The following is a 26,868-nucleotide window of genomic DNA, read 5'->3' on the forward strand; positions in this document are numbered from 1 at the left end:
ACATGTTTTGTTATAACGTCTTTGGACATATTTCAATATAAGCATACTTTTCTATAGATATTTGTTTTTGTACTCTGTTGAGTCTCATCTCTCTTGTTGGTACAGAGATGAGCGTCAAATAAATTGCAATTGAAAAAGATCCTAACTTTTCTCTTGTAATTATTACTGGTAGATAATGAGACAGTCAGTACTTCCAGGTCCGGACTGGACATCGTCAGATAGAGATCTGAAGAAATGCCAAGTGCAGAACAAACACTCTAACAGTGCCCTAATTATCAAAGTGTCATTGGCTAACTTTTGTAAGAGGAGACACTTGACTGTTAAAAACTAAAAGAAATGTTACTGGCATGAACTGTAAACAAACAAACAAACAAAATAGTCCAGTCTGGCCTTGAATTCATCCTCTAAAGCTGATAATGTTTGTTTACTTAATGTAATAAGTTGATTGAAATCTGTGCAGTTCATTCATTGAGAAAAGCTCATGTTTGAGTTCTAAAGTAAAATAAATAAATGAAAATAAACAGAAAAGTTTAATTAACTTGAAAGGTTAAAGCTTGTATATTTATGTAAGGTTAATGATAAAAGATTAGTTCATTCCACTAAATTCCTGTTTGCTTTTTTTTTTTACAGTAAAATTCTTATTAGAGGACCAAGGAGCAGAGATTTTGCTGGTAATTCTTCTGTACTTCTTGAAAGCAAGAATTTGACTTGCAGTGGAGTAATCTTACCCCGAGGTGTTGCTTTTTTTGTGTAAGTAAAACATCTGAATACTTCTTTACCATTGCTTATGTGATTTGTGTATAATTATGAGCAGACTATAAGTTCAAAGCAAACTGAAATGAAAGTATCATAATACAAGAAAAATGAAAGAAGGCAAGAGGATTTATATAAAGACAAACAGGATTTCAACTGACATTTTAGATGTCAGGCCATAATGTTCTGGGTATGCAGAAAGTACTGAAGTTTCTGTTACATAGATCTTCTGCTCGTGATATATTCACTAGTTAATCTCACCAGTCAGGGTAGATAACTGTCTGCCCAGGAAGCCACAAAGGCCTCAGGCTCAGCAGCAGCACATCGACTGCACAAAGGTTCACATGTTTTTAGACTGCTGAAGGGAAGAGGTGCAGTGTGAAGATATGCTTTCTAAGGGTCTGTGTGATGTTACTTAATCAAGCACACACTTTTCTTCTTGTACTAAAATTCCAAATATTTATGTCTACATGTCCACAGTCAACCAGAATAATAAATCCATGTGGTTTTGATTAGGCTTCATGTTGGTTAATATGATGTTCAAAGTGCTCACATTATATTAGTTAAATACCAAGAAATATAGTAAATAACTTTACAACAAGAGACGGTATTCAGATTTTATTATAAATGTTTTATTTTCCATGTTAATATATTTACAAACTCCACTGTCAGCAGTCACTGAGTTCATGGTCTGGTCTTAACGTTTCTAATAATCTATTAGATCATTATACTAAATGGTAAAAAATACATTTACATTTGTTGAATGATATACAATTCGTTTACATATATATACAGCTCTGGAAAAAATTAAGAGACCACTGCAAAATGATCAGTTTCTCTGGTTTTTGTATTATAGGTATGTGTTTGAGTAAAATGAACAGTTTTGTTTTATTCTATAAACTGCTGATAAAATTTCTCTCAAATTTGAAATTAAAATATTGCCATTTAGTGCATTTATTAGTAGAAAATGACAACTGGTCAAAATAACAAAAAAGATGCCGTGTTTACGGACCTTGAATAATGCAAAGAAAACACATAGTTTTTAAACAACACAACACTAATATTTTAACTTAGGAAGAGTTTAGAAATCAATATTGGTGGGATAATCTCCATCTTTAATCACAGGAGTGGTTTTTATAATCTTCCTCATAAAATAAGATTTGATTCAGGTGATCACCTAATCAGTGTCTCATTAAGTAGAATGAGGAGGCTTGTGTTGGACACTGGAACGGACTGGCTGCCATATATGTAGAGATGCTGATTTAAGAAACTTGAGAAATTTGTGAGAGTGGTTTTTCCTGAGCTTTATATACACAAATAGTTGAAAAAAAAAAATGCTATAAAATTAAATTGATATACAACAAAATGTTTTTCTTCAAATTTAACTGAGAAATTAAAGAAAGTAAAGATTTGTGCAAAAATGTCAAACTGATAAATAAACCATAAAGATATACTAAAATTTAGTTGCGAGATCAATGTCAGTCGTCTCAACGTCAGCACTCCTGTTCTTGTAATTCAGTTTGTTGAAGTCCTCCATAATCTCCACCATCGTCTTTCCTTTGGTCTCTGGGACAAAATATAGCAGAAATCCCGCGCTGAGAACGGAGTACGCCACGAAAATCAGGAAGCAGAACTGGCCGAGTCCGTCCTGTACGGACACACGTGAAATCAGATTGTGTTAGACAAAATAACTGACATGATATGAAGATATAGATATGATGTATGTGGATTATGTAGGTAACATATCTCACCACAATGTAGCCGAACAACATCCCCACCAGGAACATGCCCAGCCAGTTGATCGTCCCACTGATCACATAAGCAGAAGGACGCCAGGCCTGTAGGAAGAGATCGGCAGGGAGAGCCATGGACACTCCAGCTGAAAGAAGAGAAAACAATTTTTAAAAAATGTCAGTGGAATATTTCACTTTTGAGATGAACAATCAACAGAAAACTCACAAGGTCCAAGTCCATAAATGCAGATGACACAGAAGATCAGGGCGATGTTCACGTACGGGATCCACGAATTCAGATCCTGAATAAACGACAAACATTTATGATTTGTCCTCTACAACACAGGATAGAGAAGGAAAGGTGCGCTGGTGTTGTTGGAGAGTATTTACCTTGATGGAGAGCATGACAGTGAGTATAGACATGGTGACACCCATCATCAGATAGCCGTAGCCCATCAGCTTCTTTCGGCCGGCACGATCTATCAAGAAAGACTGAGACACAACAGCGATTAACAGATGGGTCAGATAAACTACTTATTTACTTCTTCATCACACAGAACCCAACAACTTCAGCAATTTATCTGACCACTCAACAATCATCTGTTTTTACCCTTTTCTGTTCCTTTTTTTTAATGAATTAATTCATATATTTGCTAACTCGTTTACAAAAGTAGTATCCCAACATAGGCCAACAGGCAAAATGAAAGCCATCTTCACCTAGTTTCCATTATAGGTCACTGTTATTTAACTCAGTCCTTTCACCCATCTTTTTTGTCTTAATTTTGGGCTGATTCTGAATTTTATTGCCTCACTGATACTGTGTGATTTTAAATTGATCTTTTTATTGCTGTTTTTGTGTCAACCACAAGAAGGCTAGCAGTCACTTAGTGGAAGCTAATGTTGAAATATGTCCAAATAAAGAATAAAGAATAATAATGGATCTTTCCACATGCAACAATACATGAAGGACCAATGTGTAGGAGTTAGTGGTATCTAGCAGTGAGCTTGCAGACTGCAAACACTTTGTCTCACTCTACTGTTTGAAGCACGTAAGAGAACTCGTGCAAAACGAGGACATCTATATCTAGAGCCAGTGTCTGGTTTGGGCTACTGCACTTCCGTCATGGAAGAGGACACAGTAGTTCTTATATTCAGGTGATTATGCATTAATGAAAATATGCTGATTACTATTGTATTCCTTTTCTGCCATATTCTGCCAATAAATCCCCATAGATCTTACACACTTTGACTAAAAATAAGCCCATAAGGGGCACTACAACTCACAAGAATTTTTTATCCCAGTGACCATGGGCAAATAAAACATAATGGTGTCCATATTGTCATAAAATCTTTATGCGTTTATACCACATATTTATGAGGTTTGTATTTCTGTTTCACTGCTGCACAACCAGTGGCCTTTAAATGGTTAAAATGATTGATTTTGAAAGCATTCCTGATTTCCTCCAGGTGAGGTTGTAATAGCGATGCACTTCAGCCTCTTGTGGTCGATAAGTAAATAAATAAACAAACAGGCTGAAGTACAATACTATTGAAATTCACTGGGAGGAAAACATGAATGCTTTTAGTCTTATTTAGAGCATTGGATAGCGGTGCATTTCAGCCTCCTGTGGCCAAAATGAGTATTACAACAACAAACACAGCACCCCAAAATATGGTGTCTTAATATTAGCAGTTTTTTATGTTATTTATATCACATATATATATGTGATTTGCATTTCTGTTTCACTGCTGGGCAACCAATGACCCTTTGAGGACAAATGAAATGATTTATTGTGAATAGTCAAGAATACATTTATTAAAGCTGTTATTTATTTTAAAGAAGAAGAAATATACCACTTATGAAAGAAAACATGGGGCTTATTGAGCCTTTATGTGTGTAATTTTTCCCTCTGCCAGTCTTTTCTGTGCCTCTCATTACCTTAATTTTGTTAAAAGAAAGACCTTGTAGCACTGACTATCTTCCCAACTGTAGTACAGAATATTTTTTTTTTTCCATGATTACCCTGTTAAATCATAGGAAAGTTCTTAAACCAAACTCTGTGATTTAAATTTATGTGCATCTGTACTCAAAACTCAGACTCCTTCACCAGTCTTTTCAAGTTGTTTTGAACAGCATTGTTATTGTTAGTAATTTCATGATCAGTTTTTTGCTACTTTGAAGGAATACTTACACACAGTGCTACAGTGATGAGCTCTGTTGCTCCGATACCGATGGACAAGTAATGCATCTTGTCCTCTGGCACTCCTGACTCACGGAAGATATCAAAGGCGTAGAAATACAGCTGGAGGAGAGAATGGAATATAAATTGTCGAGTGAATGTACATACGGTATATTTGTGTTTTGAAGTTTAAAGGTGAGCTGAATGTACCGCGTTGATGCCGCAGAACTGAACTCCAGCACAGGGGATGGCCAGAGTCAGCAGCTGCCATCTGACACAGCGAGAGGTGAGGACGTCCTTCACTGTCTTGGCCTTCTCTCCCTGCGTGCTCTCCCTCTCCTTCTGCATGTCCTCCAGCTCCAGCTTCAGGTTGTCCTCCTGCCACAGCCACTGCAAAGCTGTCACACACACACACACACACACACACACACACACACACACACACACATTACAAAGAAATGATAAACCACTGAAACTGATCACATCATTACACATTCACTCAAGTATAGTACAAAATTGATGTACTTGTGCTTGAGTATTTCCATTTTATGCAATTTCATGCTTCTACTCCACTATCTCAGAAGTAAATACTCATGAAAAGTTGACTTTTTAGTGACACATGCTTCTCACAGGACAGACATGCTGCAAACATATGATGATCTTATAGACTATGATGCATTGCTGTAGATTAAACCACCCAACAGTATATAAAGTAATTACAGTGAGCCCAACCTTAATCATCTACAGCAGTAAAATGCAACCTACACATCAATGCAACAGTAATACTGATCCAAAAACACCATCTACTTCTACTGAAGTAAATAAATAAATAAATACTTATTCCACCACTGGAAGCAGCTAACCTTGGATTTTTGTATTTATTCGTGACCATTTATTTTACATATGCTTCCAGATTAATTTGTAATTGTTTTCATATGTATATTGAATTATACTCTATGTAACTCTCTGTGTTAGTATGAATGTATGAATGTACTCTCTGTACACTGTTGTCTTGTTTCAGATTGAACCGTAACCAGATAGGGATAAACACTAATATTTTTGAGCTATGGTCCCACAGCCACCAAGCCCTTACATTTGGTGGTTAAACTAGATTTTTGGTGGGCCAGATGTAAACCTATCGATACAAAATCAATACAAAAAAGGCTATTTTAACACAGTCTTCCTTAATTCTGACACTTCCACCTAGTGACTGTGACACTAGGTGCTGACAAAGGCTGCTAAATTAACATTGCGGGGAGCTAGCAGTACAGCGTGTGGATCTTTTGTCTCATTTTTGACTCTGACGCTTGACTATGAATTGTGCTTTTTTTCTGATGAAAAACAAGATGAGAAAAAGTTGAAAGTGGCAACACACACTGCAGTGCTTATTTCCATTCACTCCTAAATATTGTTGCTATTTTTTTTTTCCATATCTGCCTTTTGTGTTTCTGGTAAGGATTGCACCTGTTTGAGTAGGCTTAGTAAAATTGGAGATAATGATTTAAAACTATAAATTTAATGATCCAGTGTGATATGCAGATACAAGGTCTGCTGTGTCTCCTTACCCTTTCTGGATCCTTCAATGTCTCCTTTGTCGATGTAAAGGTATCGAGGAGCCTCAGGGAATAAAAGCAGCGTCACAAACTGCAGCAGGGCAGGAATACCACTGACAGCTAATAGATATGGCCACATTTCTTCTGTACCCATCATCTCCCTAAACACAGTGTAAAACAAAGACAATGAATCAGCAAAGAAGCAGGGAGAAGCGGAGACACTGTAGATCAGTAATTAAGATTGCTTAATACATCATCCAGGGACATCCACATTGTGCTCATTAGTGAGACAAGGTCTTGTACTTTAGTCAGGAACAAGCAAAAGTCTTTAATCACAACAGGAAAGAACTAACCTAAATGGACAAATGCCAAAGTTGATACTGTTTGTGCCCAGAGAAGAGCAACTTGGCCTTTTTAACGAGTTAATGACTAAGATGTTGTTTTTCTGTCCTGTTTGTCAGGCAGCTCTTACTTGATGCCAATTATTTGACCCATGACTTTTCCAAATCCGATGAAGATTGAGCCTGTTAGAGTCAGGAAGCCTCTGAGTTTCTTTGGAGAGCTCTCCCCGAGGTACATGAGGTGAACACTCAGGCCCAGACCTGTGGAGAAACACAAGATGAAGAGATGAACATACAAACAAACAAAACAGTCTGAAAGAAAAGGTGACATACAACACACACATTAGACATTGTCAGAACATACCAACATTATATCCATAGAGAAATCGTCCCAATAAGATCATCTCAAAAGATCTGGCCATGCGACTGAAGAGCATGACAAGAGCAGCAACCATCGCCACAGCGTTGTTGAACAGGAGAGCATTTTTCCTGCAAAGTCAAAAGAAATCAAATAGGATGCAAAGTTATAACATTACACATACTTAATCTATGAACACATGCTATTAAGTTTTGTAAATGACCTTTTATGTTGTACCCACTTTACACCGGCAACATCTACTTCTATCAGAATAATAGTTTGACTTTTTGGGAAATACACATCTCTAACCATGAATCAGATGGGAGGGTGGATCCCATCTCGCATGTATTTTTGTTAAAATTAAAGCTACCATCAGCAGCCAGTTAGCTTAGCTTAGCGCAAAGACTGGAAACATGGGGAAACAGCTATCTTGCCTCTCTCCAAAGTCAACAAAAATCGACTTGCACTTCTGAAGCACACTAATTTACATGTTATATCACATTTGTTTAATTTGTACAAAAACAAAATGTAGAAATGACAAGTTTAAGTTACATGCCGGACTGTTTCTCGGCCAGTTGTTGGTTGGTTTTAAATTTCCTTTATCTGAAAGTATTTTTCCAGTATGCTTCGAGAACATACCTGAACTTGTTCCAGCTAGAAAATTAAAGTCTTTTCTCAACATTTTCGATCCAGCCTCATGGCCTAACATAAAATAGACCTGCCGCTGTGATCCACTTTATTATACTGTGTGAAAAGTACATGTATTGTATGAAGGTCCACACAGTATAAATAACATAATAAAAAGAGCAGTATGAAACAGGTTTGGTTCCTGTGTGAGGCCAATAGTCAGTGTTTGTTTTAAGGAAGTACATATCTGAACCCAAACGTAGTTTTGTTGAATAAAACTAACCAAACTCACCTGAAATGTTTCTCAGCAAACTTTGAAAGTCTAACTGGATGTTGTAGAGGTTTCTGTATTATTGCTAAATTGACCGTGGAATGAGATCAGATGTACTTTTCATGCCTGTGACACTGTCACATGGACAGGTGGGTCTATGATATGCTTTTGGGAGATACTGAGTTGTCATATTCAGTAGAAATTTATTTTATGGTTACAAATAGTAGTTTTATTTTTGATGCAAAGTGGAACAGCATTTGTTGTCCTGGTTATTTTGGCTCCAAATCATAAAGAAACAGATGTCAGCAAGTAATTGTTGAGCATTTGCTATTAATCAACAACTCTATCTCAACCCACAGATGTATCCTTAGATAGTGTGACCATGATGTGTGTGTGTGTGTGTGTGTGTGTGTGTGTGTGTGTGTGTGTGTGTGTGTGTGTGTGTGTGTGTGTGTTCCCTGTACAAGCTGCTCAGACTAGCATCAGTGTTATTTCACATTTGGGTCAGAGTATAAATTGGCACAAATAAAAAATAGGCTACTTATGTCTGTGATTCGTCATTCTCATTGTAACACATCCAATTATATTGTGCTATAGAGACTATTTCTGGATCTTTCCTCAGTTTTATGCAACATGCCAGTAGATATGCATAATTTATGACAAAAGGACAAACAAAAGGACTTCACTATCTCTATTGGCAGAGGTAATAGGTGTCTGAGTTAACCACTGCTTTGTTTTCATCTGTCTTGTCTTTCCTCACAGTTCATTCAAACATTTATCAATGAGACATTCCTGGAGCGCTGGGACATCCAGCTGGAGGACTACCAGGTGACTCTGGTCTGGACAATTATTGTCTCCATCTTCTCATTGGGGGGATTTGCAGGGGCTCTTATCGCAGGACCCATGACCATTCGTCTGTTCATTTACTTACCGGCCATAAGTGACAGGAAGGCTGCCGCTGTGAACAGCTCCGGCCCAGGCTCCAAGACTCAACACAGCCACGATGAAGGACCAGATGAGCTGGTTGGTGGCGTCATCCACTGGAGCTCCATACCTCGACATCCAGGTGTCATTCACAAAACTCTGAATGTGCTGCAGAGAGGTCAGAGTGGTCAAAGGACAAGTTAAAGCTGTGGCACCCGGTGACAACTCAAAATATGCTGGATATGCTGCTAAGTGTTCTTTATTAGCAATAAAAAAAACATAATTCTAGTTCTGTCTTGCTGCAGCAAAACAGGAATCTGACACAATAACTTAAGACATAATATTGACTTTTTAATATTGTCTTGCGCAGACAATTTTCAAGCCTATTGTTCGAGTGGCAGCACATTAAATGTCTTTATCCACACTGACTGAATAATGAAGAAGGAAAACATATTGTATCAAGTGATGGCTGTTTAAATTCTTTTTTTTTTTGTAGCAAACTTTAACTTTTCATGCATACTTTGCATCTGACTAACAGAAATCTTACCACTGCTGGAGAAGCGATGACAGAAACTTGAATCCCATATTGAAACGATCCCCCAATTCCCAACACCAGCGTCAGCAGATAAAGCCTCCAGTACTGCAGCTGAAATGTAAAGTGGAAGTCAGGAACCAGACAGTTTATTTGCATAACTAAATTAGACACTTTGCTTTTGATCAGGGGCAGCTTGTCAACAATATCCAGACTTTTTTTTGGCAAGTGGCAGATGAGGGCTAAAAACAGTGTGACTCTTGCTTAATAAATTCAGTCTGACCAGAAGCAGGGATAGCATGTAAATAAATAAATAAATAAATAAATAAATAAAGAATGATCACAGGGGGAATATCAAAAGCAGAGATGGGGAAATACTCCCCAGCCCCCTCAGTAATTCACACCCAGGTGATATGTAACAAGGGGGGAAGTGTCATTGCGTTAATGTTTAATATATAATCACAGAATAGTTACCCAGTAGTTTTAAAATAACTAAAGCATGAATTTTCTCCTAATTCATCACAAACGTCCAGATAATTGCTCACTAGATAATAACAGAAGAGTCACCCAGCAGTTAAAAAGACCCATATTGTTACCCCCTTATTCCATCATGTTACCCAGTACTTATAAGTATTGGTAAAATGTTATTTTAAACAAATTACACCATAACTCCAGAGTAATTCCGCAGAACATTGTGGGCTGTAATCTCAAGCTTCTCTACTGACCACAGTTTTCACTGGGACTATATTTTTGAGTTGAACATAGTGAAAACAAGACTTTAATGATAGTAAAATGGTATCTCTAGATGCATGCTATAAATCCTCAGTGATCTACCTTTTAAATATATATATATATATTTGTTTATTTATTTTAATGGTTCTATTAGAGTTTCTTTTTTAATTCTCTTCTACAGTAGTCTCAAAATGCTCTATATTTACATATGTACTGTCTTAGCAGTTTGTCAGTCATCTTTGGAGGCACCGACCCACATAAACGTGCTATACAAATAAAGTTTGATACAGTTATTGATATCAACAATTTCTACAGAATTAATATGGATATAAATGTGACTTAGTTTAGCTTATGTATAGAAATCAAAACCTTTGAAATTCATTATAACCATTATGAAATTATAATAAAGTTATCATAAAGTATGACATGTCCAATGTGCTGCAATCCAAAAACACATAAGAAAACTGACAAAATTTCAGAATTTGATACACTTTAAATCTAGAAATGCACATAAAATACATAAAATATATTTCGTATTTCAGCTTTCTGTATTTAGCATGTCTAAATGTTGACAAATGATAAATATGTTATATTTATGTTTATAAGTTTGTATTTGCTTGTGCCCTCTCAACACCAAAGTCTTCCCTAAACTGTGTATTAGATACCTGGCTGTTTTTTGAGTCTGCAGTATTCATAGAAAAAAAACAAAATCAGAAAAACTAAGACCATAAACAGAGCTGTAATGTAATAATGTTCACCCACCTTACTTGATTTACCATCCATGTTTTTGCGCTGTTTCTCTGGAGGCTGGCTGCAGAAGGAGCAGAGGAGCCACATATATGAAGGATGCCCCCTTAAGTTACACATCAATAGACTTTAGTTGTCCATTCATGTTGTTAGAGCAAGATCGTCATGTCTTGACGCGTGCGACAGAGATGACCAGATACAGCACTAGATTAAACCTGGTCTGTCTGGTTAATTCCTGATGTTATTACATGCATGCCAGTATAGCCTGCTTACTGATTAGACACCACAGGGAGGGAGGTGTTAAAAAAACAAAACAAAACACAGACACCGGCTGAAGATCACAGGTTTTACACCCAAAACACCCATAAAAACTACAAGACCACAAGATTCAAGAGAAAAGAGAAAACAAAGACATGCAGTCGCTCCATATTTAATCTCACGTGGAGCTTGTACATTTAAATTAGTAAGCCTGTGTAAATACAGTGTATGCATTATGGTATATCACTGCATATTTAAGCTCTCTCACCTGGAGCTTGCACATTGTACCTAATTAGTAATCCTATAAAAGTAGTTTGTGCACATATTAAAAAGATACTCTACTGATTTTACTCACAGATATGTTACTCATTGAGGGAAATATACCACTCATCCTGTAAAATAAAAGTTGCATAATATCCATGTGGCTCTGGAGGAGCTTTGACAAACGTGGGGAAATATCCCTAATGATATAACAATGATGTTATCCAGGTTATCCAAGTTTAGGCGAAGAACCTTTAAACATATAACACAAAGCCTGCGTCACAGACCGGGGCTGTGGTGTTTGAAAGACGCGGGTGTTCACGGGATCCAACATCTTTAGAACTTGAGGGATTAGACCGTATAAAAGAAGAGGACGTAGATTCCACTCCTGAAAACTGAAGCCCATTTGATGCAGGTCAGTTGATGTTCTCATCTTGCACTGCAGGCAACATTTGAAATGAAACACCAAATAACCAGCAGTGTTTTGGGAAAAGGTCGCTTTTTATTTGTATCTCTGTAGTGCTATTATCACTGATGATTTATTTCTTTAATAGAATATTGTCCTCTTGGGGGGAAGAATGTTTTTCATTTCCTTTTTTTTTTTTTGCACTACACTAAACAGCAAACTTGAACACCAGCATACACCAAGGAGGTGAAGAAGGGAAGACACCGACTGGACAGTTCATCATAGTTTATAATGCAGCACAATGACAGATGTTTCATAGAGGAGAGAAGAATGTGTATAATGCAGATCTGTATGTCACTGTTAACAGAGACTCTGGTCTGCAGTGTTGACTGATAAATCACAGGTTCATGGTTCATGTTAACACTTCAGTCCATATGAGCACATTCCCTCTCCCTCACTCCGTCCATCCTCCAATCTCTGCTGCAAATCCCTCTTATTTTTACCCTGGTTTTAGGTGGTGCCCACCAAAGCATTCACTTCTCATGTCCATGCTTTTTATTTGTTTATTTTTTTAATTCCTTTTAGCTCTCTCAAAACAGGTACCATATGGCTGCAGAAGAAAAACTTTGGTTCTCACGTGAAGCTCCAAAACACAACTGCTCCAAGGTCAGAGTAGACACGTCCTGGCAGTTTAATGTGCCTCTTAAGGCTTTTAGTGCATGTTTGGCCATTTACAAAAATAAGTGTACTTCAAAACGTGAGCGCCCCGATGCTTGGGCCTTTTAAGCTGCATTCTTCTGAATGGCCAGCAGGGGGCGACTCCACTGGTTGCAAAAATTGCTTTGTTGTAACTTAAAAAGTTAGTGTCTGGGTTGCCTTAAAATTTTAAGTTGACTAAATTTTGTAATGACTCAAAGCAAACTTTTTTTTACCCAAATAAACTTGATAGTAATTCAGTCATACTGGAAAAGACAGGCCCAATGAACTGAAGATATTAAGTTGAACCAACGACTCTTCAGTGATGCTGATGAACATTACAAACAAATTTCATTTACATTTACATTTTCTCAGTTTAAAAAGTCAGTTCTTCATTATACACAAAGATCCTACGCTGCAGCTGCTCCTGTAGGAGCTATTTTGTCCCAGCACTGGCACAAAGACAATATGTGAAATTCCACCCAGTGAGTTTATCAGTGAATTCAAGACTAACCTTCATCATGGTGTTTTCATTATTGTGAATAAAAGCAACTATGACTTATCTTAAAGTGTTTTCTTCAAACTATACAAAAAAGGGTCTAAGCTTAAACTCTTAAACGATGCATCCTGGGAAGTCTGCTAATATGCTGATTATGTTTATTTAGAAATGTAATTTAGTGTGTTGATTGAACTCTATACAGTACATTCATTCAACTCATCATTTCAAGTCAAAAGACTTTTGTTTATAAACTATTGTTTATAAGTTCTGAAGTATTCTGAAAGTAAATAACTTGAACAAATTCAGCTGTCTTGATTTCAGCCGTCAACATTTGACACAATTGTGACAGTGACTTGCAAGAGTGTTTTTGTCACTATAAATGATGTTTATCTGTTATTCTTTAATTCTGATCTATCCCCTGCTAATGTTACAACTCACCTCACATAGTGGGTTTAGGTTGTAAAAACGGGGCTCTTTGTATTTGACATTAAATAAAATTATCTGTGATTGTGTAGTAGAAGTCCAAGCGAGTTATATGTATCAGACAAGTATGGATACTGTTTATCAGAGAATGAGAGATGTAGCATGAACAACCACTAAGTAACTGATGAAAAATTGTTATTACCATCCTCTGTATGCACATATTGCACATATTCCACTCATGTACAAACAGCAGATTTCAGTCATTACTAAAATTGTGAATGCTCAACATCATGATACCTTTTTTTAATGAATGAGGTGTGCACAGTCACAAATATAGTTCAAATTTAATAAAGTGCAAATTAACTCTTTATTTCTATATAAATTAGTTTTCTGTAATGTGGTTCACACAGCAAAGACTTCAGCACTGACCTTTGCCTTCATGAACGAGCAAGGACACAGTATGAGTGGTGGAAAGTAATGAAATACATTTACTCAAGTACTGACAGCTAGTGTTATAATAAAACATATGATCAATTCATAAAATATGATATTAAACTATCCAGCTGTGTATAACGTAGTTAAAATGTGCTCCACCTCAACCAGCTGTAATATTAAAATGCTGTATTAGTCTTAAAGCACCGGCATATTCCAATAATATGGTATATGTATATATAGTATTAAAACTCTCTGAAATGGACCATTCGAACCAACAAGTGCTTTACTTTACTTTACTTTAATACTTAATACTACCTAATACTAAGTATATATATTTTTTAATACAATTGTTTCTTGGGATACAAAGGTGAAAATTCTGCACACTGTTATGCTCCAACTAAATCATTCATCCTCAAATATTGAACAATTTTGAGGTATTCTTGCATCTTGTAGATCAAACGTTACCTTAAAAGATAATTAAATCATTAAATTATTTGATGCCTAACAATGTGCAGACTGTCTTATTTGTAACTCTACAGTGATATTTTTTGTCTCGGACCTGAATATTTTTGCCTGGATTTGTGCACACTTGGTCCATCTCCTGAACATTATTGTACTTTCCCTTAAGTGAACTCTTGAATGTAGGACTTTTACTTGTCACAGTGTATTTTTAAAGAGAGGTATTGCTACTTTTAGATATAAATATTTGATACTGAGAGATACAGTATACATACACAAGCAAGTATCACAGCGTCTGTAGTGAATGCTAATTTGCAAATTAGTGGTAGTCTTACCTCACTGATTAATATAGTAATGAATAATTCTGCTCTAACATGGATGACAACTGTATTCTTTGTCCCTGTTAAACTAGAAATAACTGTGATAAAAGCCATACTGTTTATGTGCTAAAACAGGGGTTCCAAACCTTTTTCTCCCACAATAGATGCACATTAGATCACTGACCTCCAGTTTTAGAGGTTTTGTCTTAAGGAATCCCCATTGGGTCGTTTTTTAAAATTTCTTTTCAGGTTTTGAGATAATAAAGTCTTCATAGTTGATCCAAAATCAAACTTAAGATCACTGTAAGTTACAATAAATCCAAACAGTCAACCCTATATCTTCCATTATTGTTCAAACTTCCAAAAAATGTGATAGAAGTTAAAATATTGCAATCCTCCTTTTGCTAAGGACCCCCTACAACCCACTCAAGGATCCCTGTTGGTCCCTGTGCCCCAGCTTGAAACCACTGCGCTAAACCATCTTTATAAATAAACATATTTTCAATGTTCTTTTCAGAAATGGTGACACAACTGCTCAGAATAACTATCCTAACTAACTATTATTTTTTAATTAATTCCAAACAACCTCAGTTTCTTCCTAAGTAGCAGATGATTTGTTTCCTGCCACGTCAAGCTGAATATACAACAGTTACGTTAGCAAAACATAAGTTTATACATGTGAAGATGTCAAAGATACTTCCTTTAAATTCTCTCCATAGAAAACACACTCCAGATAAAGGAGTTATAGTAGATCTAAGCTGTTTTCTGTGATATAAAAGTGAAGATTTTTCCTCCCGTTCCTGTCAGGCGGCGCAGGACTTCTTCCAGCTTGAGCAGGTCAGGTAAAAGTGAGAGGCTACAGCGGATGTGACACATGTATTTCAGGAGAAAAACGTCTGTCTACAAGGCCGTGGAGTGACACACTTCACCCAGCTGATACTGAGCTTGTGTGTTTGATTCACACATTTTGTCCTGGCCTTTGAAGTTCATCTTGTGGAATTCGCTGGTGATGGCGGACAGAGACTTGCCCTTGGTCTCAGGCAGAAACAGGCCGATGTACAGAGCAGACAACAGACAGACGGCTCCGAAGGGCACGAAGCAGTACTCGCTCAACTCGCTCTATAAAAGAAAGGCAGCAGAAAGCAGTCAGACTAATGTAAGATGTGATATAAATGACTAATGAAAATGTCTAGTGGTGTGCGTGTGTGTAGTCTGAACCAACTCCAATCCTGTCTGTGTGTTTCCAAAACTTCTGTATGTAAACATATACAGATGAAAAACATCAGAGCTGGTAAACTATTGGCTGATAAAGGTAAATTTATATTATTATTATTATTATTATTATTATTATTATTATTATTATTATTATTATTATTATTATCATTACATAGTTATATTTATTGTCTGGCTTTTACTATAGCCAATAAATATCTGAACTCTGGTGGATGGCAGCCAGAAATATATATATATAAGTATTTTATTCTGCAAAGTTGCCTGTTTGCTTGTAGTCATCTAATGAATTATTTTAAGTCTCATGTGAGGTAGTTGAAAGATGTTATTTTTCATTTAAAACTAAAAGAAATAATTACCATCCAAAAACCTCAATATATTATTTTATAGCAAACCACTCTATCAATATCTATGCTTGATTATTGTCACTGCAGGTTTGTTAAATGAATGAATGGATGTGTATATATAGACAGATGTTGACAGCTGGATGGATGTAATGGCAGACTGACCACCAGAAAAGGGAAGATCATTCCAATGATGAACAGGTTGAGCCACATCATGGAGCCAGCGATCATGTAGGCGGCCGGCCGAGCGGTCTGATTGAAGATCTCTGTGGGCAGAACGCCAGTCACTCCAGCTGAAATACAAAACACACTGATCAGAGTTGGCTTCATCATCAGATCTTTATAGACGTATAGTGACAGGTGTTCCTATTAAATAATACAGTTCAACAGCAGCATGAACTACGTCCTCAGTTGAATAAACACCTCCCTAAAACAGTTTTCACAGACCTGAACATTATAACCTTCATGAGTTTATTGCAGGACTGTTATATCGAACTGCATTAGTTTTAGCTGATAAACTGGCAACAGAAAATGTTTCGCCTGAAATGTGCTGTGAGGAGACGATTTGAGTTTTTATGCAAATGAACACAGCTGTTGAGATGTGCGGTGAGCAGTTGTGTTTATGGCTCATTTGGATGTGAAACGGCCCTCAACATCCAAATGAATGTTTCTGAGTTACATTTAGCATTTAAATAGTCGCAGTAAAGACTTCAGGGTGAGAAGATGACTGAAACTGCATTGAGGATTATGTTGGCAGAATGAACCGTGCATATTATTTATTAAGTATTTAACCGGTGCACCTTGATGAGGCTGTGTTTGTCATTTCAGTAATGTGTCTTGAAATGACATTTTGTCAGTCTGTTTGATGTGAGACCCTCATTAAGAACTGACCTGGCCCCATGCCAAAGCTGAGGATGTAGGTGAAGATGCAGGCCATGCTCAGGTACGGCATCCAGGAGATATAGTGCTGTTTGCATGTGGGGAAGAAAGTCAATAAAGATATCCAAAGTGAGCAACTCACAGCAAAGAAGAAAAGAAACCAGCTCCTATATTCTGACATATTTCACAGATTGCCCAAAGATTTGTGATAAATCATAGATTAGTGTAACTAATATATATATTATAAAACCCTCATCCTCCAAATCTTGCAGAGAAAATCCAGTGAAATTGCTCAAAGCATCATCCTTTTACTTCTATTCTCAATCTATTGTATTTTTCCCCCATTCAAACATTGTCTGTTGCCTAAATGTTGATTTATGATGCCTCCTAGTGGACTGACTAAAGCACTAAAATGTGGATTTCACTGGACTTCACTGTTCTCACACTCAACATATTCCTCCACACAACAGCTCTGTTTTCACGTTCATACATTGTGAGTTTGAAACACAAACACAAGTGACAGAACCTACTAGTGTGATTTTTTTTACACATTGAGTCAGTCTGTCAAAATCTCTTGCCTTTAATAACTAAGTTTTTGAAAACTTGCATAATAATCACATATATTAACTGATTTTCATCGTTAACTTGAAAATGGAAGATACATGCATGATTTGTCACTGGAAATGTTATTTATGTAGGTCATATAAGTGATTTATAATACCTCAAATGACAGAGCAATTGTGAAGACAACAGCCCAGATGGTCATGAGGATGAACCCTCCCATCAGCATAAACCTCCGGCCTTTACGCTCTATCAGCAGGTTCTAAAAACATCAAAATATGTACATCACACTCTGTTTTTGCTGAATATTGAACACTGAATTATATATATGACTTTTCAGTAAAGTCCATAGCAGTAACCACTGAACAAATACAAATGAGAAACTTTCTGCTGATGAACAGTTAATATTAAAGGTGGGGTTAGTGATTCAGGAGAAAGGTAGTTGACTGTACAGTCTCATTCCCAGGTCGTCAAATACTGATGCTGTGTCGATGTCTCAACAAAACCCAATATGTATGTGTGTGTATTTCCATTAAAACACTACTTGTCAAGTGGGAAACTTGATGCTCTACTTTGCCTGCTAGGAACACAAAAATAGTAACTATATTATTGTGTTTTGCCATATAGGACCTGATATAAATCAGAAAGTGTCTGGTTGTAAGATTGACAGATATCATGAATCTAATCATTACGTACAACACTTTTAAAGGAATAGTTTGACATGTTGGGAAATATGCTTGTTTGTTTTCTTGCAGAAAGTTAAATGAGAAGGTCAGCTCCAGTTTTTAGACCATATATCAATTAGTAGGTGGAACCTCTGGGTCTAAAAAGTGAAGACGATGCAGAAGAACCTGCATTCTTTCTAATGGGCCAGCAGGGGGCAACTCCACTGGTTGCAAAAAGATGTCAAATTGGACTCTTACGAGAAAGTGGCCCTACTTCTCAGTTGATTTATGACCTCATGAAACAGGTGCAATCTGGATTCCGATCAAACCACAGCACTGAAACTGCTCTCCTTAAAATTACTAATGACCTCCTTTTCTCCTCTGATGCCGGAAACCTCCACATCCTCCTCATCCTCCTCGACCTCAGCGCTGCCTTTGACACCATCGATCAATCCATCCTTCTCAGCTGACTTGAAACCGTCTTTAACATCACTGACACTGCCCTAAACTCTTCAACAGACTTCAATTTCCTCATCCCTTATTTGTTCTTTTTTTTTTTTTTTTACCATACAGACATGTGCTATCAATCTTCTCGTCTAAGTCTTGGCAAGAATGTGAATAAGTGTATTTCCCAAAAATGTCAAAATCTACCTTAAACATATTTTTTTCAAGCTACTTGTTTCTGTAATTAGCAGTTAACTCCAGATCTGTTCCTTTCTCATATAGCTTCTCAGGAATTTGTTATTGTAAAGTGTCTGTATGTCATTATGTAACAACATGTAACCTACCCAAGTGATCTCAACAGTGAAATGAAATGTAAAACTTATTGTTGCAAGTTCAGTGCATGGGGCTGTTTTCAGTCTGTCTTAAAGCTTTAAGAGGAATGCAAACAACAGCCTCTCTTTGCCTCTTGCCGGTTACATAACACGTGTTTTAATGACGGATACTTACACACATTATGCAGGCTGTGAATTCACATGTACCGGTGCCAATTGTGACATACTGGACTTTTTCTGGAGCTATTCCAGCCTCTTTGAATACATATGATGCATAGAAGTAAATCTGAAAGAAAAAGAATATGAGAAGATATTAGAGTGCTGCAGAGCATCATTACAAATGCTTCAACTGCCCCTAAGCTGATTAAGCCAGCATTTGGTACAAAGAGTAACTATGTTAATACCCTCTCCCCTCCCTAAAACTGCCAAACATGTGGTTTAAAGCCTTTAAACACAGGAGTATTTAGTCAGCGTTTTCTGATGAGAAGGCAACTTGTTGCAGCTCTGAAAGCCAGTTTAGATGTGTTATTAATGCTCATATATACACAGAGGGAAAATGACTTTCAGTACATACAATGCACATTTTTAACACTGAGCTCCGACTTTTCCCACATCACTCACTACACATTACAACAAGTTCTGCTGCTTTAACACCAGCATTAATTATTTATACGACCTCTAAGAACGTAAAGAAACCCCGACACGACACAATCCACCGATGGATCATCTCAAATTTCTAATCAACCTTCTGACAGAGCGGCAGATTATGTTACTGTAGCTCGGTATCGGTTAACACTGACCCGCACTGCTTGTATGACAATATCTTCAATATCTTTATTTCTTTGACACTGACGGTGACGCCGGCTCTTCTTACCGAGTCGTTGCCGCAGAGCTGCATGGCACTGCTGATGACCATGACAGTGATGAGCTGCCAGCGCACTGAGCGGTCAGTGAAGAGCTCCCAGGGTCGGCTCGGCCTCATGCCTTTGGTTTCGGCCTGTTCCTGCAGGATCTCATCGAGCTCGCCGCTGTGGACCTCACAACCTCGCAGACGTCTCAAAGCTGACCAAGAAAAATAGCACAACTTAAATGACTGAGAAATGGTTACGTTACTCTCTCTGGCTCATAATTACATATATATATATATTTATTTATTTTATATTAAGGATACACTAAAGTCAAATACAAGCATATTAATTACTTTCCACCACCGGATGACATATTACTGTACACACCGTCAATACAGGCCTCTTTGTCCCCCCTGTCGATGAGCAGGTATCTGGGGCTCTCTGGGAACCACGGGAGGGTGAGGAGCTGAATGAAGCCAGGAATGGCATTACTGGCAAGAAGATACTGCCAACACGACTCACTGCCCAAAATCTCTCTATAAATAAATAATCCAGAGTGTTACTGTGCATGTCTAATCTACAGTACATGTTTTTCTTACAGTAAAAGATTAGCCTAGACAGTGTCCATACCTGATTCCAACCACCTGTCCCAACACAACACCAAATGCTGTGAAAACAGCAGATGACAAAGAAATAGCTCCTCTTAAGTGCTTTGGCGCACTTTCTCCAAAATACATGGGCTGCACGTTCATGCTGATCCCTGCAAAACCCACAGTGAAGTTTCTGTTGTTTATTTTTCCTGCCTATTTTGTTTCCATTGCATTATTATCACCTAAATGTCTCAGTTTATTTCAATTTTCATGTCAGTCTGCTTCATGCATTATGAATACACAGTAGCTGAGGGGAAACTGTGACAGTATGACAGGTATTTAAAGGGCAAACATAAATATTTACTGACACAAAATGACTCACCGGCGTTTATTCCAACCAGGACACGTGAGATGATGATCATCTCAAAAGACTTGGCAGCCCTGCTTGTCACAGCTAAGAGTGCACCAGTCATGAGGAAAATGTTGTTCAATAACAAGCATTTCTTCCTTTGAAAGGGAAAAAGAGGACAAAATTAATAGGTTCCAAACAATGTGGGGTCAATGAGAGTTTAAATCTTAAGAAATACGGGCTCATGGACCTTCTGTTTGGCCGTCTGGAAGGAACACCATGTGGGTATATTTACTGTGTGAAAATCCCCAAACCAACAATGAACAGATCTGACCTACAAGCTTTTATCTGTGTAGTTTAAGCCTGACATATGTTACTCCTCTATGCCATACAGCTCCATTAAAAACATTACAACATGTTGCAGTGGATGACATTTCATTTATTTTGATGGACACAGGCACTGTCGTTTACTCTGAGTCAATTTCACATACAGTACAACGTCGTGCCGCTGTAAAAACTCACAAATGTAAGGGTTTCTGCAGGTTTCAAAATGTTAAATGTAAGACTTCTTAGGATCCTTTTTCAGGCCATTATAAATGCAATTAAAGACATATTTATGTCCATACTAGCAAAAAAGTATATGCTTTATTTAGCTACTGTGAGTAAAGTCCAGAATACGTCTACTTTTAACGTGGTACAGATCCTAATACTGTCAGGAGGTTGCATATTGGAGTTGCAGGAGTTAATGTTGTTAGTGCAGAGTGGGTCACATTGGGATCAGACTTTGGTGCACAGTTTGTATTAGTGTTTATTGGTTCAGTGTTGTTTTTGTTGTTGTTTTTTTGAAACATTTAAAAGCAAGATTGAAAAATGCAACTTCATGGAGACCACACATACATATTTTTGAGTTGTCCAGAAATCAAGCTATACTGGGATGTGGTTTGTAATGTTCTGAACGAGGCTCTTCGTTATGAAATACCATGGAGTGGTACAGTATTGTCTCCTGGTAATCTGGTGGAGAAAACAGTACTAAAGGAAGATAAGTACTTGGTTACAGTTTTACTGGCTGCTAGTAAGAAAGCTATTACTAGGAAACGGTATAGAGAAGACTCCCCTATACAACGACATGCAGTTAAAGAAATACCAGTGATGGAGAAACTCAAAACATTATCTCAACAATACAAGAAGGTCAATATCAGAAGAAATGGGAAAAATGGTCTCTTTTCAGATCCTGAAGAAATGTAAGCATAAGATGTATAAACTCCAACAGGGGTGTCATTTCATTTATTTTAAAGTTGTTGTTATATGTTTTGTTAGGTGAATGAGAAAATGCAATCAAAGTGTCAAAAAAGAAAAATGCAGATGAACATAAGACGAGATAAATGGGTATTTATCCGCAACTGATAGTCCCTAAGAAATGCAAATGTTACCTGTTTAAAAACTATGTATTCAGCTGTTTCAGGAAATTATTTAACCTTTAAAAAATAAATAAATATTGTTTTTGTGACCTGTTTTTAAAGATATGCACCTTCAGTAGGATTAAATGGCCTTGGGTCTGAGTGCAACAGAAAAGTGTAAAAAGTCAGAAAATATGGAAACAGGCTTTGGTTTCGGTATTTTCATGAGATTTGTTTACAGTAAGAAAAAATGGAGGAACCTCAGCCTAATGCTTTAAGGTTACTTACAGTAATATAACGTGCCGTCGCTGTTGGGTGGAAACCTTGTATGTCTGAAACTATCACTTTGCAGGAAATTAACAAACCCCTCTGTTTTAAAAATAATGAAAATATTCATCAAGAGACTCGCTAAAAACTTGGTATTTCACTTGGGGGTGGTGCCTTATGTCTTATCTCATCACTTCTTGGATAAGCTAGCAAAGCCAGAACCTAAAAAGTTGCTGATTAACTCAATGTTTGCCTAAACCCCAAGATTAAATATACATCATGATCAACTGGAGGTACAAACAGAGGTGTTTTTTTCCTTTTTTTGTGATCGCCAATTTACGTAGATATACCTAGCTAGACCAAATATAGAAATTACAGGAAAATGTGATTAGTATATTCTGTACGCCTTGTGACAGTCCTTGGCCTCAAGACTCATTTCCAGTTTGGTTGCTGGGATCTGGGGAGTGGCTCACGGGGAGTGATGGACTGAACAGAATCACCTGAACAGAATCACACATCTACACACTACAAACATTACTGATAAACTGACTAACATACATACTTCATTTAGTTTTGTTAAATAAATCATGTGTGGCCTCTATATTTTGTCCTTCCTTTGAAGTTGACGGTGATGGAGCTCGCTGAGGCGTGCACTACTACATCCTGCAAAAACCACATCCATTCAGATGAAATACCATGTTTTTTAGGAAGTCCTGTGTTGTTCAGGTTGGTTGCTCTTTTTAATACTGTTCACTGGTTAAATATCTGTACAACCCAGAGATGGATGTAAAGGGTGACCACGATTCATGAAAAAGAAATGAGAGATTTGCGGTACAAGACGCAAGTGTGATCGGTGCATATGTGTTTCTTTGAGAAGGAAAACTCTGTCACGGGCATTTGAATGTCTACACATTATCAAGAAAAGTAAATGAACAATCTCTTTGTTCAATCATACTGTATGTTTACAAATCGACAGGCTGATCATTCACTCTACATGTGGCAATGAAAATTGCAACTTGTTATCTACAGCACACGAGCAAACAGTGACATGATGCAGCAACTTATTTTACCTCCCGAAGCGTATGGTCATGGGTCCTGCAATAAGAGCTCCTGCAAATCCCCCCAACGAGAAGATGGAGACAATAATTGTCCAGACCAGAGTCACCTGGTAGTCCTCCAGCTGGATGTCCCAGCGCTCCAGGAATGTCTCATTGACAAATGTTTGAATGAACTGTGAGGGAAGACAAGACAGATGTAAACAAAGCAGTGGTTAACGCGGACGTCTATAACCTCTGCCAATAAAGATAGTGAAGTCCTTTTGTTTGTCTTTTTGTCATAAATGATGCATATCTACTGGCATGTTGCAGAATTGTTTGTTTCAAACAGATATCTGTGCTCTCTATTTTTCAGTTCAACTGCTTTGGCTTAATAAAACTCTGAGGAAAGATCCAGAAATAGTCTCAACAGCACAATATAATTGGATGTGTTACAATGAGAATGACGAATCACAGACATAAGTAGCCTATTTTTTGTTTGTGCCAATTTATACTCTGACCCAAATGTGAAATAACACTGATGCTAGTCTGAGCAGCTTGTACAGGGAACACACACACACACACACACACACACACACACACACACACACACACACAAAACACACTTACAGATAAGCGTCATACACATCATTATGCATTTAAGTATCATCAGCATTAATTTACCACAATACAAATGTTAATGTATCATAAGTTCACACTGTCAGACACAACTGTTCGAACACTCATCCTGCAGAGCCTTATCAGCTCTGTCAATGGCCTACTTATGAATATGAATAAATGAATAATTAATACTTAGTTACACCAGCAAATGTACACAGTAGACACACGCAGTTTGGCAGCAAAGACTTACGGCTGTGGGAGCGTTCATGATTGCAAGGTTGTATCCATATTGAAGAGTTCCTCCAATGGCTGCAGAAGCAACCATGAGCACCAACGTCAGAGAACTGCTCTGTTAATGCAAACAGATGGATGGATGAATGGATGGATGGATAGATATATATATATAATATTATCATTATTCATTAGACATTAAGTTAAACTGTTATACTCTAAACTATTCTGTGATTAGAAACCACTTATAATGGCCTAAAATATACTATACTTAGACACACTCATACCAAATTATACTCAAATTAGAAAAAGCGTAAGACTCGTACAGGGGATTTTGAGACACACACAATTAGCAGACAAGCGAAGACTTTTTAAAAAAGTTTAATTCTCTACAGTTATTATCTGCCTACAGTAGGGATACACGCTAATATTGGCACATTATCAGCATGGGCCAATAAAGACTTTAAAATGAAAAATCAGTATCAGCTTGAAATGAACATTTCTTCCAGGATGAAAGGCTGTTGAGATGATGCTTCAACTGACACTTTTGCAGTCTCTGTCAGCTTTTTCCTTTCTTGGTTATGCACTGGCCTCATGTTGGGGGGAGAAAAAAGCTAGCAAGATAATCTAGGCTAAATCAATAGTTAGCAAGATAATTAGTTTTTTTTTTTGTTTTTGCTTCGAAGCAAAACCTCCAACAACATCTTTTAACTGTCTTCAAAATTAGGTTTTCTTTTCAACACAGACCAGTCTAGTAAATAGCATCTATAAGAACAGGAAACAGGAAAAAAGAAAGGTAATCCAGGTCCTATTATTGTAGCACAGGGCAAAAAGGAGTGGGACTTATGTGCATGTGACACAATGTCTGCAGTGTGGACGGCTGAAATGTATAATAACGTTTCTGTTTGCAATGATTGCTGAGCCTCGGTCATGCAAGGAAAAGCCAAATTGCAATCCTTCAATTCTACAAATTTACTTGGTAGATCTGGTCTAAATGTTGCTTTTAAATTGGTAATATAGCACATACGTAATGTCACATTAGTTTAGAGTACAGTTATGTTGTAAAAGTCCCTCTAAGAGTATCTAACAGTGGGAAATAATGATGCATTATCATGTATCAGCTTCCATAGCCCAGTGTTACTGGGTGGTACATGGTCTGATGTTTTAACTGGTATGGGAACAGATCGTCAGGGAAGCATGTATTACAAACTCTACGGGACTCCTGAGAACATGCAGGCAGCAGCAGCGTTGCATAACTGAGTCATGTTGTGAGCGCTGTGTTTCTCCCTTCATGGGAGTGAAATATTAGTTTCACAGTTTGAGCATGATGTTTTTACATGGCCAGGTTGAGCAACATGCACCAATGTGTTATTATACAAATGTTTTATTAACAGCTTAGTTGTTTAACAGGGGAAAAGATGGTATCACATTGGTATCAGTAGATAGTCAATGTTGGAGTATTAGTTCCTAATTAAAGCATCATGAAGGTGTCTGATGTCTAATTAAGGTAAAACGATATTTGTTTACTGTAGAGCTGAAATGATTAGTTGATTAATCAAGTTGATCAATTTGTTTTTCAACTATTAAATGAATTACCAAGTACTTTGATGATCAATCGATTGTTTTGAGTCATTTTCTAGGATTTCAGCTTCTTAAATGTGAATATTTCATAGTTTCTTTACTCCTTTATGACAGTGAACTGAATGTAAATTGGTTTGGGGCATCTTTGGCTTTGGGAATCACTGATTGACATTTTTCATCATTTTATGGACCAAACAACAAATTGATGACTCCATAATGAAAATAATCATGAGTTGCAGCCCTAGTTCACAGAATCACAGAATCTCCTCTAAATGATCAGCTTGTTTCTTCACTGACTGTAAATCTATAATATATTTAAAGCAACATGCAGCTGGAGAGAATATAAGAATTAAACCTGCAATATATCAGAATATGACACCTGCAGAGAGTGCAGTCTAATATTTCTTCTCAAAGTTTAGGCTGCATATTCTGCTGTTTTCTACAGCTTCATATTTGTTTTATTGTACAACAAGAGCTCTTCTAACAGCACTGCACCTCTTAGGTTATTTTCCACACAGCCACCGAAATAATTCAGCTTCTCTACAAGACTTTTCTGCATACTGCTACAGGAATCTACAAATCAAACAAGGGAATTAAACCCCACAATATTTTTTTTACTGTATAACCTATAAGTATAATCTAATAATTTACCTTCTGTGCAGCAGCAGGCGACATTGTTAATCGAAGGTGGTGGTAAAAAGGTAAAAAGTGAGTTGATAAACTCCGACAGAGAACCGCACAGGTCAGATCACCTTATAACACCCCTCAAGTGCTCAAGCTCGAGCACGCGCCTGAAGCGTGTGCATGTGACGGCGTCTACAGGCCTCTTCTGATTGGCTGCAGTTGGGCAGCCACAAGTACCTAAATAGTGAGCTGATGAGTGACCAGAAGCCTTGTAATAAGACGACAATGATTGACTGGGTTGGGTTGCTCTGTTGCCCGTGTTTTCTTAGGTGTGAAGTTTTCCACCGCCGAGGAGCGACGTTC

At 37.3% G+C, this 26,868-nt stretch overlaps 2 protein-coding genes across 2 annotated transcripts; both read right to left on the reverse strand.

Moving 5' to 3' along the window:
- Positions 1-2,127: 2,127 nt before the first annotated feature.
- LOC146331765 (solute carrier family 2, facilitated glucose transporter member 11-like) lies at positions 2,128-11,292 on the reverse strand. Its single transcript, XM_084743203.1, has 12 exons — positions 11,278-11,292; positions 9,288-9,386; positions 8,748-8,908; positions 6,925-7,049; positions 6,692-6,821; positions 6,232-6,380; positions 4,877-5,064; positions 4,679-4,789; positions 2,877-2,978; positions 2,713-2,788; positions 2,505-2,632; positions 2,128-2,401 (listed from the first exon to the last, which is right to left on the reverse strand). Exons 1-12 carry the CDS (start codon positions 11,290-11,292, stop codon positions 2,207-2,209), a joined length of 1,479 nt encoding a protein of 492 aa, XP_084599329.1. The 3' UTR covers positions 2,128-2,206.
- Positions 11,293-15,062: 3,770 nt separating this feature from the next.
- Positions 15,063-26,644, reverse strand: LOC146331766 (solute carrier family 2, facilitated glucose transporter member 11-like). The gene is made up of 12 exons (XM_084745071.1): positions 26,533-26,644; positions 24,320-24,418; positions 23,485-23,645; positions 20,784-20,908; positions 20,442-20,571; positions 20,199-20,347; positions 19,838-20,025; positions 19,139-19,249; positions 17,683-17,784; positions 16,974-17,049; positions 16,248-16,375; positions 15,063-15,627 (listed from the first exon to the last, which is right to left on the reverse strand). The coding sequence occupies exons 1-12, from the start codon at positions 26,554-26,556 to the stop codon at positions 15,409-15,411; spliced, it is 1,512 nt and encodes a 503-aa protein (XP_084601197.1). The 5' UTR covers positions 26,557-26,644; the 3' UTR covers positions 15,063-15,408.
- Between the last annotated feature and the right edge of the window lie 224 nt (positions 26,645-26,868).

This window comes from Lutjanus erythropterus, chromosome 2, assembly GCF_056507025.1.
Source record: "Lutjanus erythropterus isolate fLutEry1 chromosome 2, fLutEry1.hap2, whole genome shotgun sequence".
Lineage (NCBI taxonomy): Eukaryota > Metazoa > Chordata > Actinopteri > Lutjaniformes > Lutjanidae > Lutjanus > Lutjanus erythropterus.